At 39.4% G+C, this 13,826-nt stretch overlaps 1 protein-coding gene across 2 annotated transcripts in view; it reads right to left on the reverse strand.

The window, feature by feature from the left end:
• The window catches only part of MERTK (MER proto-oncogene, tyrosine kinase), an 84,085-nt gene extending 75,644 nt beyond the window's left edge, over positions 1–8,441 (reverse strand). For both annotated transcript variants that reach the window (XM_083348306.1, XM_083348305.1), the window contains exons 1-3: positions 8,234–8,441; positions 2,648–3,095; positions 1,232–1,332 (exon numbers count right to left, since the gene is read on the reverse strand). In XM_083348306.1, the coding sequence (XP_083204432.1) occupies positions 1,232–1,332; positions 2,648–3,095; positions 8,234–8,297 (613 nt within the window). In that variant the 5' untranslated portion in view covers positions 8,298–8,441. The remainder of the gene's footprint in view (positions 1–1,231; positions 1,333–2,647; positions 3,096–8,233) is intronic.
• Positions 8,442–13,826: the final 5,385 nt, after the last annotated feature.

The following is a 13,826-nucleotide window of genomic DNA, read 5'->3' on the forward strand; positions in this document are numbered from 1 at the left end:
CTACTGTAGGGTTTTTTTAAAGAAAAATCTGTCTACTTAGATGGAAATTATGCATTAAGGAAGAAAGTCACAGCGATTCCCCAAGGCCTTGTTCTCTCAGTCTCTGTGCCCAGTCAGGTGCCCAGTGTGGTTCAAGTCAACAGCCTCCATGGATCAAGCACTAAATACTAGATCTTGACTTATTACAGCAGATCTGAAGTGGGAGGTTTATGGATTGGTGATAAATCTTCCTCCCCAATAATGGAGCAAATCATCAAATGTAATACCATGATGTCCCAACCTTCCAACAGCTTCAAACTGGTGCATTAGGAGCTACAGTTTCCAGTATTCCCAGTCAATGAGCACACTTGTAGGGGTCCAGCATGAGAAAAATTACTTTAAGTCAGTTTTCTCAGCCTCAGCAACTTCAAGATGTGTAGACTCCCCAAATACCCTAGCCAACATGCTATCTATGGAATTCTGAGAGTTGGAATCCATATTAAAGTCCCTTAGGTTGTTTTTGAAGTCCCTTTTAACTTAACAAGGTAGTGACTTCTAAGTTTGTAACGGAAGACAGCCTGAAGTATACTTTGAATAATCCAGTCCCATTAGATGCATTAAGTACTTGCTCACTAAAGTGGGAAGTGATTGGTCTCCATTCTCTTGAACAGTATGTAACCAATGATGTTATTTAAGTGAACATAAAAAGATCTCAGGGACAACCAAAGTATCTCTATCATTCAGGTAATACCACCATATTTCTATCTCTTCCTTGGCAAAGGAGAATGTGAGAATGTAGACAACGGTCCTCTTTTTGCATTTAAAAACAATTCCACCTACCCATGGAGTTTCTCACCCTCAGCTAGAACTGATGTGAGAAACATTGGGTTTTGCCAGGTGATGCTAAATTGCAGTTATCTAGACAACAAGTACCAAAATAAGAATGTTAAAAGTTATAGTAAGTAGCATCTATGTAGGGGGGCAAGGGGTAGTCAATTTCCACTTATTTCCTAGAAACTGATAGAGACACAGAGAGAAAGATAGATTTTTCTCCAATATCTTCAAGGAATCAGCATGATGGGAAGCACCTCAGCCATGCACTTCCTTACTTATTCTATAAAAAAATTTCCCTGTCTTAGTTTAATTCATTTCTCCTGTACCTCTGGTTATCTAGGAATTATCACTGTCAGATTATTTTGCAAAATCATCCCACACATTAGGCAACAAGTATTTATTTCAGATCTAAACGTACCTTCCAACAAAACCAAAATAGGATCTGATTCAATTTCCTCATTCTGAATTTTCAACTTGCAGCTATAAGACCCATTATCAGAATGATGAGCATTGGATATACTACAGAAGAAAAGGGGAAAAAAGACTTATAAGGCCATCAGTGTTCACTCTGTGACTTAGTCAAGACTCTGGTATTCCTTCTTCATAATGAAATAAATGCTGCAGTATTTTAAGGTTCATTAAAAATAAATATCATAGGAAGGCAGCCCACAAGGGAAATAACTCTGGGACTTTTTAAAAAGAGCATTCTCAGCACTTAAAAATGTTTCCAAGTACTGGAAATAGCGTGGTGTATCCTCATTCTTCATAGTCCCAAAATGGATGCATATAGCTCTCATTAGCAAGAGCGAAGTAGAGTTTTACATATGTGGCTTTCAGAAAGCCTCCTGGGATAGACAGAATAACAAGAGAGAGTAACAATTCCATGGTTTGGGATTTCATTTTGCTTTGCATATATATAGTGAGGGGAAAGATGTATGGGTAATAGAGGATGATTCTTAGCCTTCTGAAATAGTCCACATAAGAAGCACACCTAAGAGCACTAGCTCTATCCTTATTATAAGGTTACATTAATAGAATATTGCAAATATGAAAGTACCTCTCCCATCCCTCACTTTTACGCTCCAAAAAATTAGGGAAGGTTCCTTCAGAGACATTTTTGCCACCCCTTCTCCTTCACACTCATATTTGTTTATAAAACCATTGTATTACCTAGGGCTTTTCCTCCTATCTCCCAAGGTCATTCTCACATACCACTACAAGGAGGCATCTGCTCACACAATCCAAACTCAAAAGTAATGATGCTGTGTTTTGCTACAAGCTCTCTAAATACATTTCTAGATAATCTTTTCTTTGCAAACACAGTGACTACATTCATCCCATAAGGTACAGAAATATTTTAGCAAGAGAACCCTTGCTGCTGCATTTACTGAATTTCTTTTATCTTGTCTCGGGGTGTTCAGTGAAATAAATGTTCCATAATTCAAGATGAGGAGATAATGAAATCAATTCACTCACTGTCCCTATTTTGTTTCATATTTGAATTTTTTACAACAGTCCTAAAATTAGATTTCTTAAATGTGGTGTGCCTTTCAAACGCATTGTATGTGAGCTTTCAGATTTCTTAGTCAGCATGTGTCTGATAGTCTCAATATATCTGGAGAGTAGTACATAAGTTGATTTTGGGATCATTGAAGAAAACACATAATTATAACAGGTGAGAAGAAGGAAGGCAACAGGTTAGGAAAAACTGTCCCCTAGGGTGAGTCTAAATAAGTAAATGTGAAAATCATCTGTGATCTATGGATTCTTCCATAAATATTTAACTCCAGAAAATTTTAAGAAGTTAAAATTAAATGGAATAAACACTGATTACCTGAAAGCAACTTTCATAGTGGTTACTTCATTATCATCAAACTGGTAATATTGGCTGGCTATCCTGCCAACATCAAGAATTTCCTTTCCATTTTTCCACAAGGTAAAAGGTGGGAAGTCTTGCTTGACCAGTGATTTGGGAACATCGATCGAGCAATTAAATTTGATATCCATATGTTCAGCGCTTAGTATAGTTCCTACTGTAGGATTAAACTTAATTGACTGGAGAAGATGACCTGCACGATCTCCTGATGAGGTGACTGTATTGATCTTTGCAAGCCTGGAATCCATAGGAGATGACAATGCAGTGACTGGAGAAGTATAATTTAACCAGGCCAGAAAGGACTGCGCTACCGGTTGTATACCGACTGAGTCCATCTCATATGAATATGACTTTGTAGATGTTGTCAAGGCAAATTCCTTTGTTTCTCTTTTTCCACTAGCAAGACCTGTAAATTAAGAGGTATAGTTTTATCATGTTCAATTTCAATTTCGGAAACAATGTCCTTCCTCCCTGTTATCTTCAAAGCTTCTTATTGTCTTCACCATATTTCAGCCAAATAGTTTTGCTTCTGCATTTGTGTGCTAGTTTCTTAACAAAACCTTTTACAACAGCTCTTTATAAACATTCCTTTACAACAGTTTTGTAAGAATTCTTTTTTTTCTGTATTGTTTTCCTTGATTATTTTCTGATATGAAAAATTATTACTAAACATCTAAGGTGCTTTTGTGGGAGGGATGTTTGTGTGAAGCCCTTTATTAATCCATGGTTGTCTCTGATAGTTAATATCCTATTGGGATATGGAGGAAAAGACCTTCTCCCAGCGGCTGTACTTTGCTAGAGGTTACCCACATATACAGATAGACAGACACCCCAGAGCCTCTGAGACATTTATTAACAACTTTTCTCACAAAGAAATGGGTTATAGACTCCAATGCATTTATACATTAGAATGTTGTGAAAAAAGCATAAACAGCAAATATCGTCTTCAGCAAAACTAAAGTTCCACATGACAAATATTTACTACATGGGGCTGCCCTTGAAGAGCATCTGGAAGTTTCGGCTTGCCCAAAGTGCAGCAGCACAGGCAGTTTATGTGAGCACTCAGATCAGCACACATTACACCTCTGCTCTGGGAGCTACATTGGTTGCCAGTTTGCTTCCAGGTTCAATTCAAGGAGATATAGGAATATAGCCAGCCGTACCAACAGGCTGAAAAATAGCTTTTATCCGTGGGCTGTTAGGCTTTTAAATGGGATATAATCTCTGAACTTATGCAGAATTGACTTGGGAGGCCGGTGTGTGGTGTAGTTGGTTCACATGGTGTGGTAGGATGGAGGGTTTGTTGTCACTGTGTGTTGGGGGGAGGGAGCACGGGGGGAGGCTCAGCTAATCTCAATGTACACATGTTGTACTTTGACTATAAAGGTTTATTATTTATGTAATAATCTATATAGTACTAAAACTCTCCTGCCTGCTTATCTGTTTGTAACCTTTAATTATCCCAAACAGGGCAGGATAGCACAATAATTTTTGAATAAAGGACCTTAAACCTGCTAACTTGAAGAATGCATATAAAATCCAGGACCATTCACTCCTGTGCAATTGAAATTTTAGGGATCCTGCCACGCTACTATAATCATGTGATTGTGATTTCCAATGCTCCCAGCCAGCTTCCCACAAAGTCAAAGGAGAAGCAGGCATGAAATTGGAAATCATTCCTGCTCCCAAAATAGAACTTCTATAGGACTGCATGTGTGAAACCTTAAACTCACTGTTGTAAACACAGACATTGTGATTAATTAATTTCTGCATATTTGCAAACTTCATCTAGAGAAAAAGTTAACTGAACTTTCCATTGTCTACCTTCCAAAGTGACAGACTTCTGCCTTACATGTTGTCAGAATGCAGAGGAGCCAGAGAGGTGCTAGAAAGGGGCGCCTGCACTTGTCTTTCTTTTGCCATTAATTGCATTTCTTTATGTCTCCTTCAGAATCCATGATCTTCCGAATTGTTGTATTTCCAGAATTTGTCCCAGATATTTTATTTTTTAAGGAACTGGTGGTAGGGATTTTAAAAGTTTGTCAAAATTTGACTGTACTTTCAGCTGAATTCTAGTGTATAATTAATACCTCATCTTGTTTGGAGATACAACGTGTGATTCATTCAATAATATGTCCATACACAGTGGAAAAACTCATCTCACCTATCCCCATTATTATTTTGCTCGGCAGGAAGGCTACCTTCTGGATTTGGGAGAGCCCATTTTTGGAGATGGAGGGGTTGCTGTTTAGAGTTTCAAAAAGAAAGGTGAAATTTATAGGGCAGATGAAGAGGAAACCTTATCAGATCACCTTATTCAAATTTTAAAAATGCGATCATACTCAGCCTGCTTCTTTTCAACACTATTGCATTTTTACTGTTTTTGATTTAAAGAAAAATCAAACTGTCATAACTTCCCCTTAATACTATTGCTGACACTGCACTACAACTGCAGACAAAAAAGAAGGAAAAATTAACAAAACTAAAATATAGAATTATAGGGCTGAAAGGGATTTCAGAGGTCTTCTAGGCCAGGGTTAGGCAACCTCGGCTCTTTTATGACTCATGGACTTCAACTCCCAGAATTCCTGAGCCAGCCATGCTGGCTCCGGAATTCTGGGAGTTGAAGTCCATGAGTCATAAAAGAGCCGAGGTTGCCTACCCCTGTTCTAGGCCAACCCCCTGCTCAAGGCAGGAAACCTTATTCCATCTCAGTCAATTAGTCGTCCAGTCTATTTTGGAAAACCTTCAGTGAGGAGTACCCACAAGTCTGGGAGACCAACCTTTTGGGCACCAGGGACTGGTTCCGTGGAGAGAGGTTTTTCCACGGACTGGAGGGTGCATGGTTTTGTATGCTGCCTGCATCCCGTGGATGGGGCTTTGCTTGTTTGTGCAGACCAGTTGCTTGCGTGCCACAGCCTGGTACTGGGCCATGGACCGGGGGTTGGGAACCCCTGATTTATTCCATTAATTGTTCTTATTGTTGTCAGAAAAATTCTCCTTATTTCTAGGTTGGATCTTTCTTTTAATAAGCTTCCACCCATTACTTTTTGTTTTTGCTTCTGGTGCTTTGGACAATGTCAGTCCCTCTTCTCTGTGACAGCCTCTCAAGTACTGGAAAACAGTTATCACGTCCCCCCTAATTCTTCTCTTTGACAGGTAACCATATCTCCCTCCCTCAACTGTTCATCATATGATTTAGCCTCCAGACCCTTTATCATCTATGTTGCCTATCTCTGCACACTTTCTAGGGTCTTGGCATCTTTTTTGTATTGTGGTGACTAAAACTGTACACAGTGTTCCAAGTGTGGCCTTATTATTGCAGTCTAATAGTTATCATTTCTCTTGATTTATCCGCAACTGTATAGTAATAGTTTACCTTCCTTATGGAACAGAAATTAATAAGAGAGAAAATCTTGAAAAGTTCTTAGAAAGAATAGATGGGGTATTCTAGTTAAAAGGGAGAGGGGAGCTGTTCCCCTTTTCTGAAGCAATAGCAGCAATAGAAAAATAAGCACATTTTACCAGACATGGGCAAATCATGAACCTCCACATAATCATGGACCTCAGTCTAATCAGTTCAGCTAGCGTGATTAATATTAGGGAAGACTGAAAATGTAGCTTGTGTCACTATACTTTAACGGGAGATAGGCATTGCTTGAAGATGTCTTAGAAGAGATCTAGCAGGCACTTTGCCTTTAGAAGCATGAATTGACAAAGCATCTCTGGCATATCTACCATTTGTGCAGACACCTCACTGCATGGGTACTATGGATTTTGCCTTTAGGGAGGAATCCATGGGGGACTTGCTTAGCAAATAATTACTATGATTTGAAAAAAAACAACTAAAGGCTGAAGAAGCACATGTTCCAGCCTCACTCCCAAACTCCAGATTATAGTAAAATGACTTTGGTATTTCAGAGGACTTTTTTAAGGCAAGCACCAAAGGAATCAATTAGCTTTGGCTTTTATAAATAGCTCCCTCCTATCCCCAGAATAATTACTGTAGATTAGCCTTTTAATGACGCTATATTTTTCTTTAGCATATTTTTCTTCAGATATGGCCTGATTCATATTACCAGCTGGCATGCATTTCCTAAACCCATGCCAAAAATGGTACTGGATCTCAGTTTTCTTGCATACATGCATTATTAAATGCAGGTTTGGTATATATTTTACCATGCTAGTTCATCACATTTGCATCCAAGAAATGCAGAATAATGTTTTCTGAGAATAATTTTATGAGCTGGTAAAACTGAGTAGAAGATAATTTTATGAGATTTAGAATTGGGGTTCTTGTACACTGTTTAGCACATCACTGTGGGACACATCCATTATTCCTAGTTCTTTATTTTTATAAGAACAGCTAGCAGTAAAATCAATGCAAGCACAGATTATAGCATGTATTTATTTGTGTAAGATCTATCATTAATTTTAAAAAAATATTGTAATCTAATCATCTCTGTTTAATTAGGGCATTCTGCCCTTCATGACCAATAATTCAACATAACACAAACAATTATCTTTGTACATATCTCACCCTGACCAAATGGTTCTCTAAACACAGAATTTGTCTTACAGCAGCATAAGTTTGTCTCATTCAAAATAGGCACAAACAAAGCATTCTTCAACAGCCCCATCTAGCATTGTCCTTTACTGATTAAGCTGCCTTTTTGAACATTTACTAGAATAAAGAAGTGGAAGAAGTATTAAGTAACCAGCATCAGCCTGAGACAGGCTTCAGAGGGGATTACTCTGCAGATGCGAGTTTCCTCTTTGCAATCTCCTCAATCTCCTCGCTGGACACTACAGCGCCTGGCTAAGTATTGCAGCCTGAGGATTAGAGCCTCATTCAGAACAAGGAAGGAAAAGAGGCGCCAGGCAGGCAACTGTCTTCGCCCCGGGCATCCCAGGAAGCATATCAGGCCTCTCCAATGGAGATTTCCATTTGGACTTGGCTCCCCGTAGTAGGAAACATTTGAGGATTCGGTGAGTTCAGACAAAACCCACGTCTTACTTTCTGGTTCTGGCATAGTCCTGCCTCCGCGATAGAAACTAGTCAGGAATACTTGGTATGCGGGAAATGGAAATCAGCATTCATTATGGGTGTCCTAAAGGTGTTTTTTTTTTCCCGAAACTGGACTTGGTTTTTCCTTGAAGACCTTTCATTTCTCATGACAAAGAAAGTCCGGTTGCCTTTCGAAAAAACACCTATTGGACCATCGCGACCTGGATGAGCGAGAAAATCCGCAGACATTCTTTTATGGGTGTTTTCCAAATCCCTGCCTTGAAGGGCTGTACTCTGTCCACCAGCCTCTGAGGAGAGGACCGGTAGTAGCCTTTTCTGTGTATACAGCTGCAAGTGTCAGGTCACGACCCATCAGCCCTCCACCCCGACTTTTGGCCAGTCTCTTCGGGCGCCCCGATATTCAGGATAGTCCCCAGTGAGGCACAGCACCTTTCTGCCACCTCCGTAAGAGGGGAACCAAAGAACTGCTTGCGTCCCGCCCGTGGGAACCCAGCAGGCTGGAGAGACGCCCTTACCTTCGGCGGAGGAGGCCAGCAGCAGCAGCAGCGGTAAGAGTGGCAGCCCCCGAGACCCCTCCATGGCGGCGAGGGCAGACTTCTGCAGAATCCGATCCGGGCACTCTGGGGCTCCCCTTTCTCACCACCTCGACCACCCCGATCCGCGGTCGAGCGGATCTCGGGCGCCCAGCTGCCTCCACAAAACTTCCCTCCGGCCAGAATGCTGTGCCCAAAACAAAAGTTCTCGGGCAACTCACGGAGAGGCGGCGCCGAGGAGAAAGCCCCGCCTCCAACTCGGTGCTGGCGGCGAGAGGTGGGTTACGCGGGATGGGACGGGCCCTGCCTGCGGCTGAGAGGGGATAGAGGACGGCGGGCGGGGGACGGGAGGAATTCTGCATAGGGAGGGGGATTGGATCCCATATAGCAGGGGTCTTCAAACTTGGCCCTTTTATGACTTGTGGACTTCAACTCCCAGAATTCCTCAGCCAGCTTTGCTGGCTGAGGAATTCTGGGAGTTGAAGTCCACAAGTCATAAAAGGGCCAAGTTTGAAGACCCCTGCCATATAGAGAAATAGCTTCCAGAAGGAGAGGGAGGAAGCGAGAAAGAGAGTGAACCATTTGTCTGAACCGGCTTCCTGCCTGAGAAAGATGGTTGGACTAGAAGGGACCTCCAAGGTCCCTTCCAACTCTGTTAAATCTGTTCTGTTCCGTTTGTACTGTGAATCCAGTCCAACTGTGACCAACGTTTGTATGAAATAGGAGTTGTAGTCTAATGTGTATGGAATGAAGTCTGAAGAAGGAAATCTATTTCTAAAATAATTTGTGTTAGGTCAAGCGATACACTTGTCTTGGAGAAACTGTAGCCACCTGGTGACTTTCATTGCCCATCGTTTCTAGGTGGCACGGGCAAAGGTTGGGCTTCCCGGAAAGGACGATAAGCGTCCTGATGATCTGGACTGGAGGCTCTGCAGAAGACTGCCGACAGAGCTACCTTCGTGAAATGCAAACTACTGATACTGCTTCGTCAACCTTTAAACTTTGTATCTTCATTTCTATAACAGCCCTTGAGTTTGTTGTAGAAATGAACCCTGAAATGTTACCTGAATTTCCCAAGTTTTTTTTTTAAAATCCTCTTCCTCTATGCAGGTTTTATGTGCGGGCATGTTAGCATCAAATGAAAATCTATGGTGTTGTAAAGAACTCTTGAATCTCAACCATTCTTTTCCTAATTTTGAAGATAAAATGATGGAGAGTGATTGGTGCGATTTAATAGGCTTTATTTAGATTTCCTCTAGAGTTCCTCTGATAACTAGAGAATGATTTCTCCATAACCTGACATCTGCTAAAATATTTTTTCTAAAAAGCTATATGGCTTTCTAAATTCTCTAGATTAGAACTTATGAAACTTTAATGTGTAATTCTACAGAATGTTTAATACAATTTATGAAATTTAAAAGAAGCAGAACCGAATTCATGCAATGGCCTTTGTAATCAAAAAGATTTGAAAGACCCCAGATAATACTTCCTAATCTAATACATATAAAAAGCACGTGCCTCTCCACTGAGCTACAAACATTGCCCTATAAATGATGTATAATTTAGCTACTATCTTTAAAAATAGTTTATCAGAAGTTCAGAACTATAAAGTAATTCAAGTGAGACTGGTATACAAATCAATGTTGTCCTGAACCTAATTCTTCAGATCTATCTTTCCTCTTTCTAAAAAGTCCCCTGATAAAGAATTGAGTTTTTTCAAATCTAGATTATTAATCAGAAATGAAAACCTAGCAGGGAGTAAATGGTTAAAAGCTTTCTCTCAGCTTTCACATTAAAAACCCACTCTGTATGAAATCCCCAGTGTTTATTTTTCCATAAAATGGGGAATGGGGTAGCAGGGGTGTGGGGAAAGAATGAGAGACATGATCACATGTTCATTAATGGTACATACTATTAATTTAAATCTGACCTGAACTTTCATAGGATCTGAAATGTTTACTTTTTGAAGGGAAAGATTTTCTATATTTTTGCTAGATTAGCATTAGATTATGCTAATCTTTAATTATAGTTGCTGCAGTGGATTAATATGTCTTTCCACTCAAAAATAGAGGAACATGAAAGACATTGGACCTTATAAAGTGGATATCAAAAGCAAATAAATAAAAACACAAATAGGAAGCCAATACATTCTTTTTTATTTTTATTTTTTTTAAATGTGCAGTATACCGTATATTCTAATTCAGTATCTGCTCTAAGCCATACTTCTGGCAATGTATTGAATTTCTGCTTCTCGCCTTTGGCCCCAGCAACAGTTTAACATCTTGAAGTAATCAGAAGCTAAGAAAAGGCACATGCTGTGCCGCTAGCAAGGAAGGACCAAGCTAGACGTGATGGCAGCAGCCATATGTTGCTGCCAGGTTCCTCTGAAACGGAGGGGAAAATGAATATAAAGCACAGAATCCATGGATGGAGGGGGACTGTTGATCCTCCTCAGAATTTCTTCTTCCCTTTCCTGGCTGTTTTTCTTTGAGTGAGGTAATCTATACCATAAGGGGGAATATGCACATTTTAAGAAAAGCAGTTTCAACCAGAAAAAGGCAGTTGGGGAAGGGGTAACTGAGCACCCACTCTTGTGCTTTAATTCCCCTCCCCCTGTTTTTGTAGAAAATTAAGCAGTGGCAATACACTGACATGCTGGCTCTCACAGATGAGAAATCTAATTAACAAAATAATTGAAAATCCTACGGTGACCCTTTTCTTTTCTTTCCAAATTAGGTTCCATTTTCCTTATAATTCTCAAGTAGATGTTCTGGAATCTGAAAATTCTTAAAAAAAACAACGTATTATTACTGTTGCCTGATGATGATGATAATGATGATGACGATAATGATAATGATAATATTATCAAAGTAGACAACTGCCTTCTACTGGGCCGGATCCTTCATCTCACCTCTCTTGAAGAAATCTACGCTGACTTTCAGCACACAACTTTTTATCAAATCATGTGGGGATAATACGATCCTTTTAACCAAACGCAACCAGATTTTGTGCACAGACCATATGCATTTGGAAAGTCCCATTAGTAGGCACTCTCTTCATACCTGTTTGTGCAGGTGTTTGCACTGATGCTAGAATATGAGAGCTTTTCACAGAAGTGTGACATGTGCATAATGGGACAAAAAGAGTCAATACAGTATGAATGTGTCATTTACAGCAGCTCACAATCAAGAAAACAAGATTCTTACAGATCTAGAAGAGGTACTAAATATACTCACATATATGCCCAAGGAGGTGGATCTAACCATCAAGTTTTTATCAAAACTATCATGAAAAATGTGCCACTGGCAAATAAACTCTCTCACGTTTTTTCATGATACTTTGATTATCAAGTTAAGGGCCTGCTTACCTAGGTGTGGGCATACCTGGTAATATACATGAGAAATATAGGCACTTTAAAAATATTACCATTTGTAACTGCAGCTAAATCCATCCACAGATCAGCCAAACCTGATTTTAGGTGCATTTTGGCAGCTAAAATTCTCAGCTTATACATGAGCATATACAGTAAGTTTATTACAAAGTGCCACTCCCACATATTACTGGCTATTTCACAGAGTCAGGAATGTTCCCCCCCCTCATTTTCCCTCCTTTTCTAGAATAATACCTGAGAAAGATGCTATAATACTTTTTCTCCTTTATTAGTCTAATGGTAATACTTGTCTTATATCCAGAATGTCCTTGGTTTGAAGCTGTTAGAAAAATTTTAATTAATGCATAATAGGTTTATTCAATAATGCACTTATTTTTGAACATTTTGGGGAGTTAGTTCAAATTTCCAGTCAGATTCACAATCTGTAGCAAGTGATTACCACAGAATTAGCATTCATGCTTTACAGATGAACAGGCTTTAAAAATAAATGCCCATCCCCAAAAACTCAGATGACTCTGTCTTTTTAAGGGAAACATTTTTTCTGTGGGTATCTGAGTTCATAGTATGGTAAAAAAGAAACAAGAAGTTTTCAAAGTGGGTGATGCAAAGAATGTTCTCGGTCTAATATATTAGTCAAGCCAAAATACAGATAATCTAGTCTACGTGTACAATTTTGAACAAAATCTATAAAGGACTTTGTAATTTAAAGGTACTTGGGAAAGGGCCAGAACAAAGAAAGCAATAGATGCAACTTGGAAAGTGAAAATAATATGGAGACACGCTATATGTTTCCTTACAGTAGTTTAATCTTCATAACTTAACAAGCTTGCTAAAGTTAAACAATAAAAGGATTGAGACTTTCTGTTTCATGATCTGCTGGGTGTGGGATGTTAGTCTTAATGTTTCAGGGTTGGGCTATTTTCTTCTCAGGGCTCAGGATTGACAAATACCGAATGCTTGAAATTAGGTATACATTCAAAGTTGATGCATTCACTCAGAATTGTTTGGTGGGATTTAAATTTTCTATTATTTTTTTCAACATAGCCTGGCAAATCATTTTGATTTTGTGAGCTCCTGAAAGGGTTTTGGAGGTGGGGCACCCCCAGGGGTTTTAGGACCAAACCTTAAGAAATACTGGTATAGAGTGACTCTTCCAGCTCAGTGTTGCTTTGTTACTAACCTTGTATCCTTTTCTCATGAATGTTTCCATTATTTTTACTGCTCTAGAAAATTTGTCAGGAAGGAACATATGGATTGCTGCACATATATTTTGAGAAGCTGATCAGAAATTGTTCATCAAAGATAAAAATCCTTTAGTAAGAAATTCTAGGGCAGTGATGGTGAACGTATGACATGCATATCAAAGGCGACATACCATGTTTTGAGTGACACATCAACATTCACCAACATCCAGCAACAACTATTCGAAAGCACACGCCGTTCTCACACAATTTTCAGAGGCCCCACAAGAGTGAGGTGTGCTCACGCAATCTCCGGACCTTCTTGAGTTTATTTCACTCGTATTTCATTTGTGTAATTATTTGATGTTCTTTGCAACAACATACATGATTGGGCTATATTTTTTCAAATAAATGTTTATGTAAAGAATTGTTTCTCTTTTATTCAGTGGGTTGGGGATGACATGCCAGGAGAATCAAGTTAGGCATTTTCTGAATTTTTGATGCACCCAACCCAAAAGGGCACGATGAAGGTTGCCTGACACCTAGTGGTGATGTATTTTATTGTTCATTATTTCATTGCTTATTTCAAATCTTTTTCAAAGTCATCCATAGACAGTGGTGGGATTCAAATATGTGAACAACCGGTTCTCTGGGTGGATGCTGCTTCCAGAAGTCTATTCTGGGCCTGGGCAACAAAAAATTAGCTACCAGTTCTGCCAAAGTGGTGTGAACTGGCTGAATCCCACCACTCTCCATAGGTATGTGCTTATTTCTCAGGAGCTGCAGAGAATTTAATTTGATTAATATCCTGAAAACAGATAAGAGTGTCTTGTAATAATATTAATATTTTATTTAATGGAGTTTCCAAGTTGGACTTTCTCTCTGGAATTAGCATCATGTGTAGATTTCAGGGTTTTTCTTTGTTGTCTTGTCAAACTAGCATCTATTTGAATTTCATTTTATTAGAGAGCGCCCAATGTTCAAGTCTGTCAACATCCTTCTG

Source organism: Vipera ursinii, assembly GCF_947247035.1.
Source record: "Vipera ursinii genome assembly, chromosome: 1".
In the NCBI taxonomy this organism is placed as follows: domain Eukaryota; kingdom Metazoa; phylum Chordata; class Lepidosauria; order Squamata; family Viperidae; genus Vipera; species Vipera ursinii.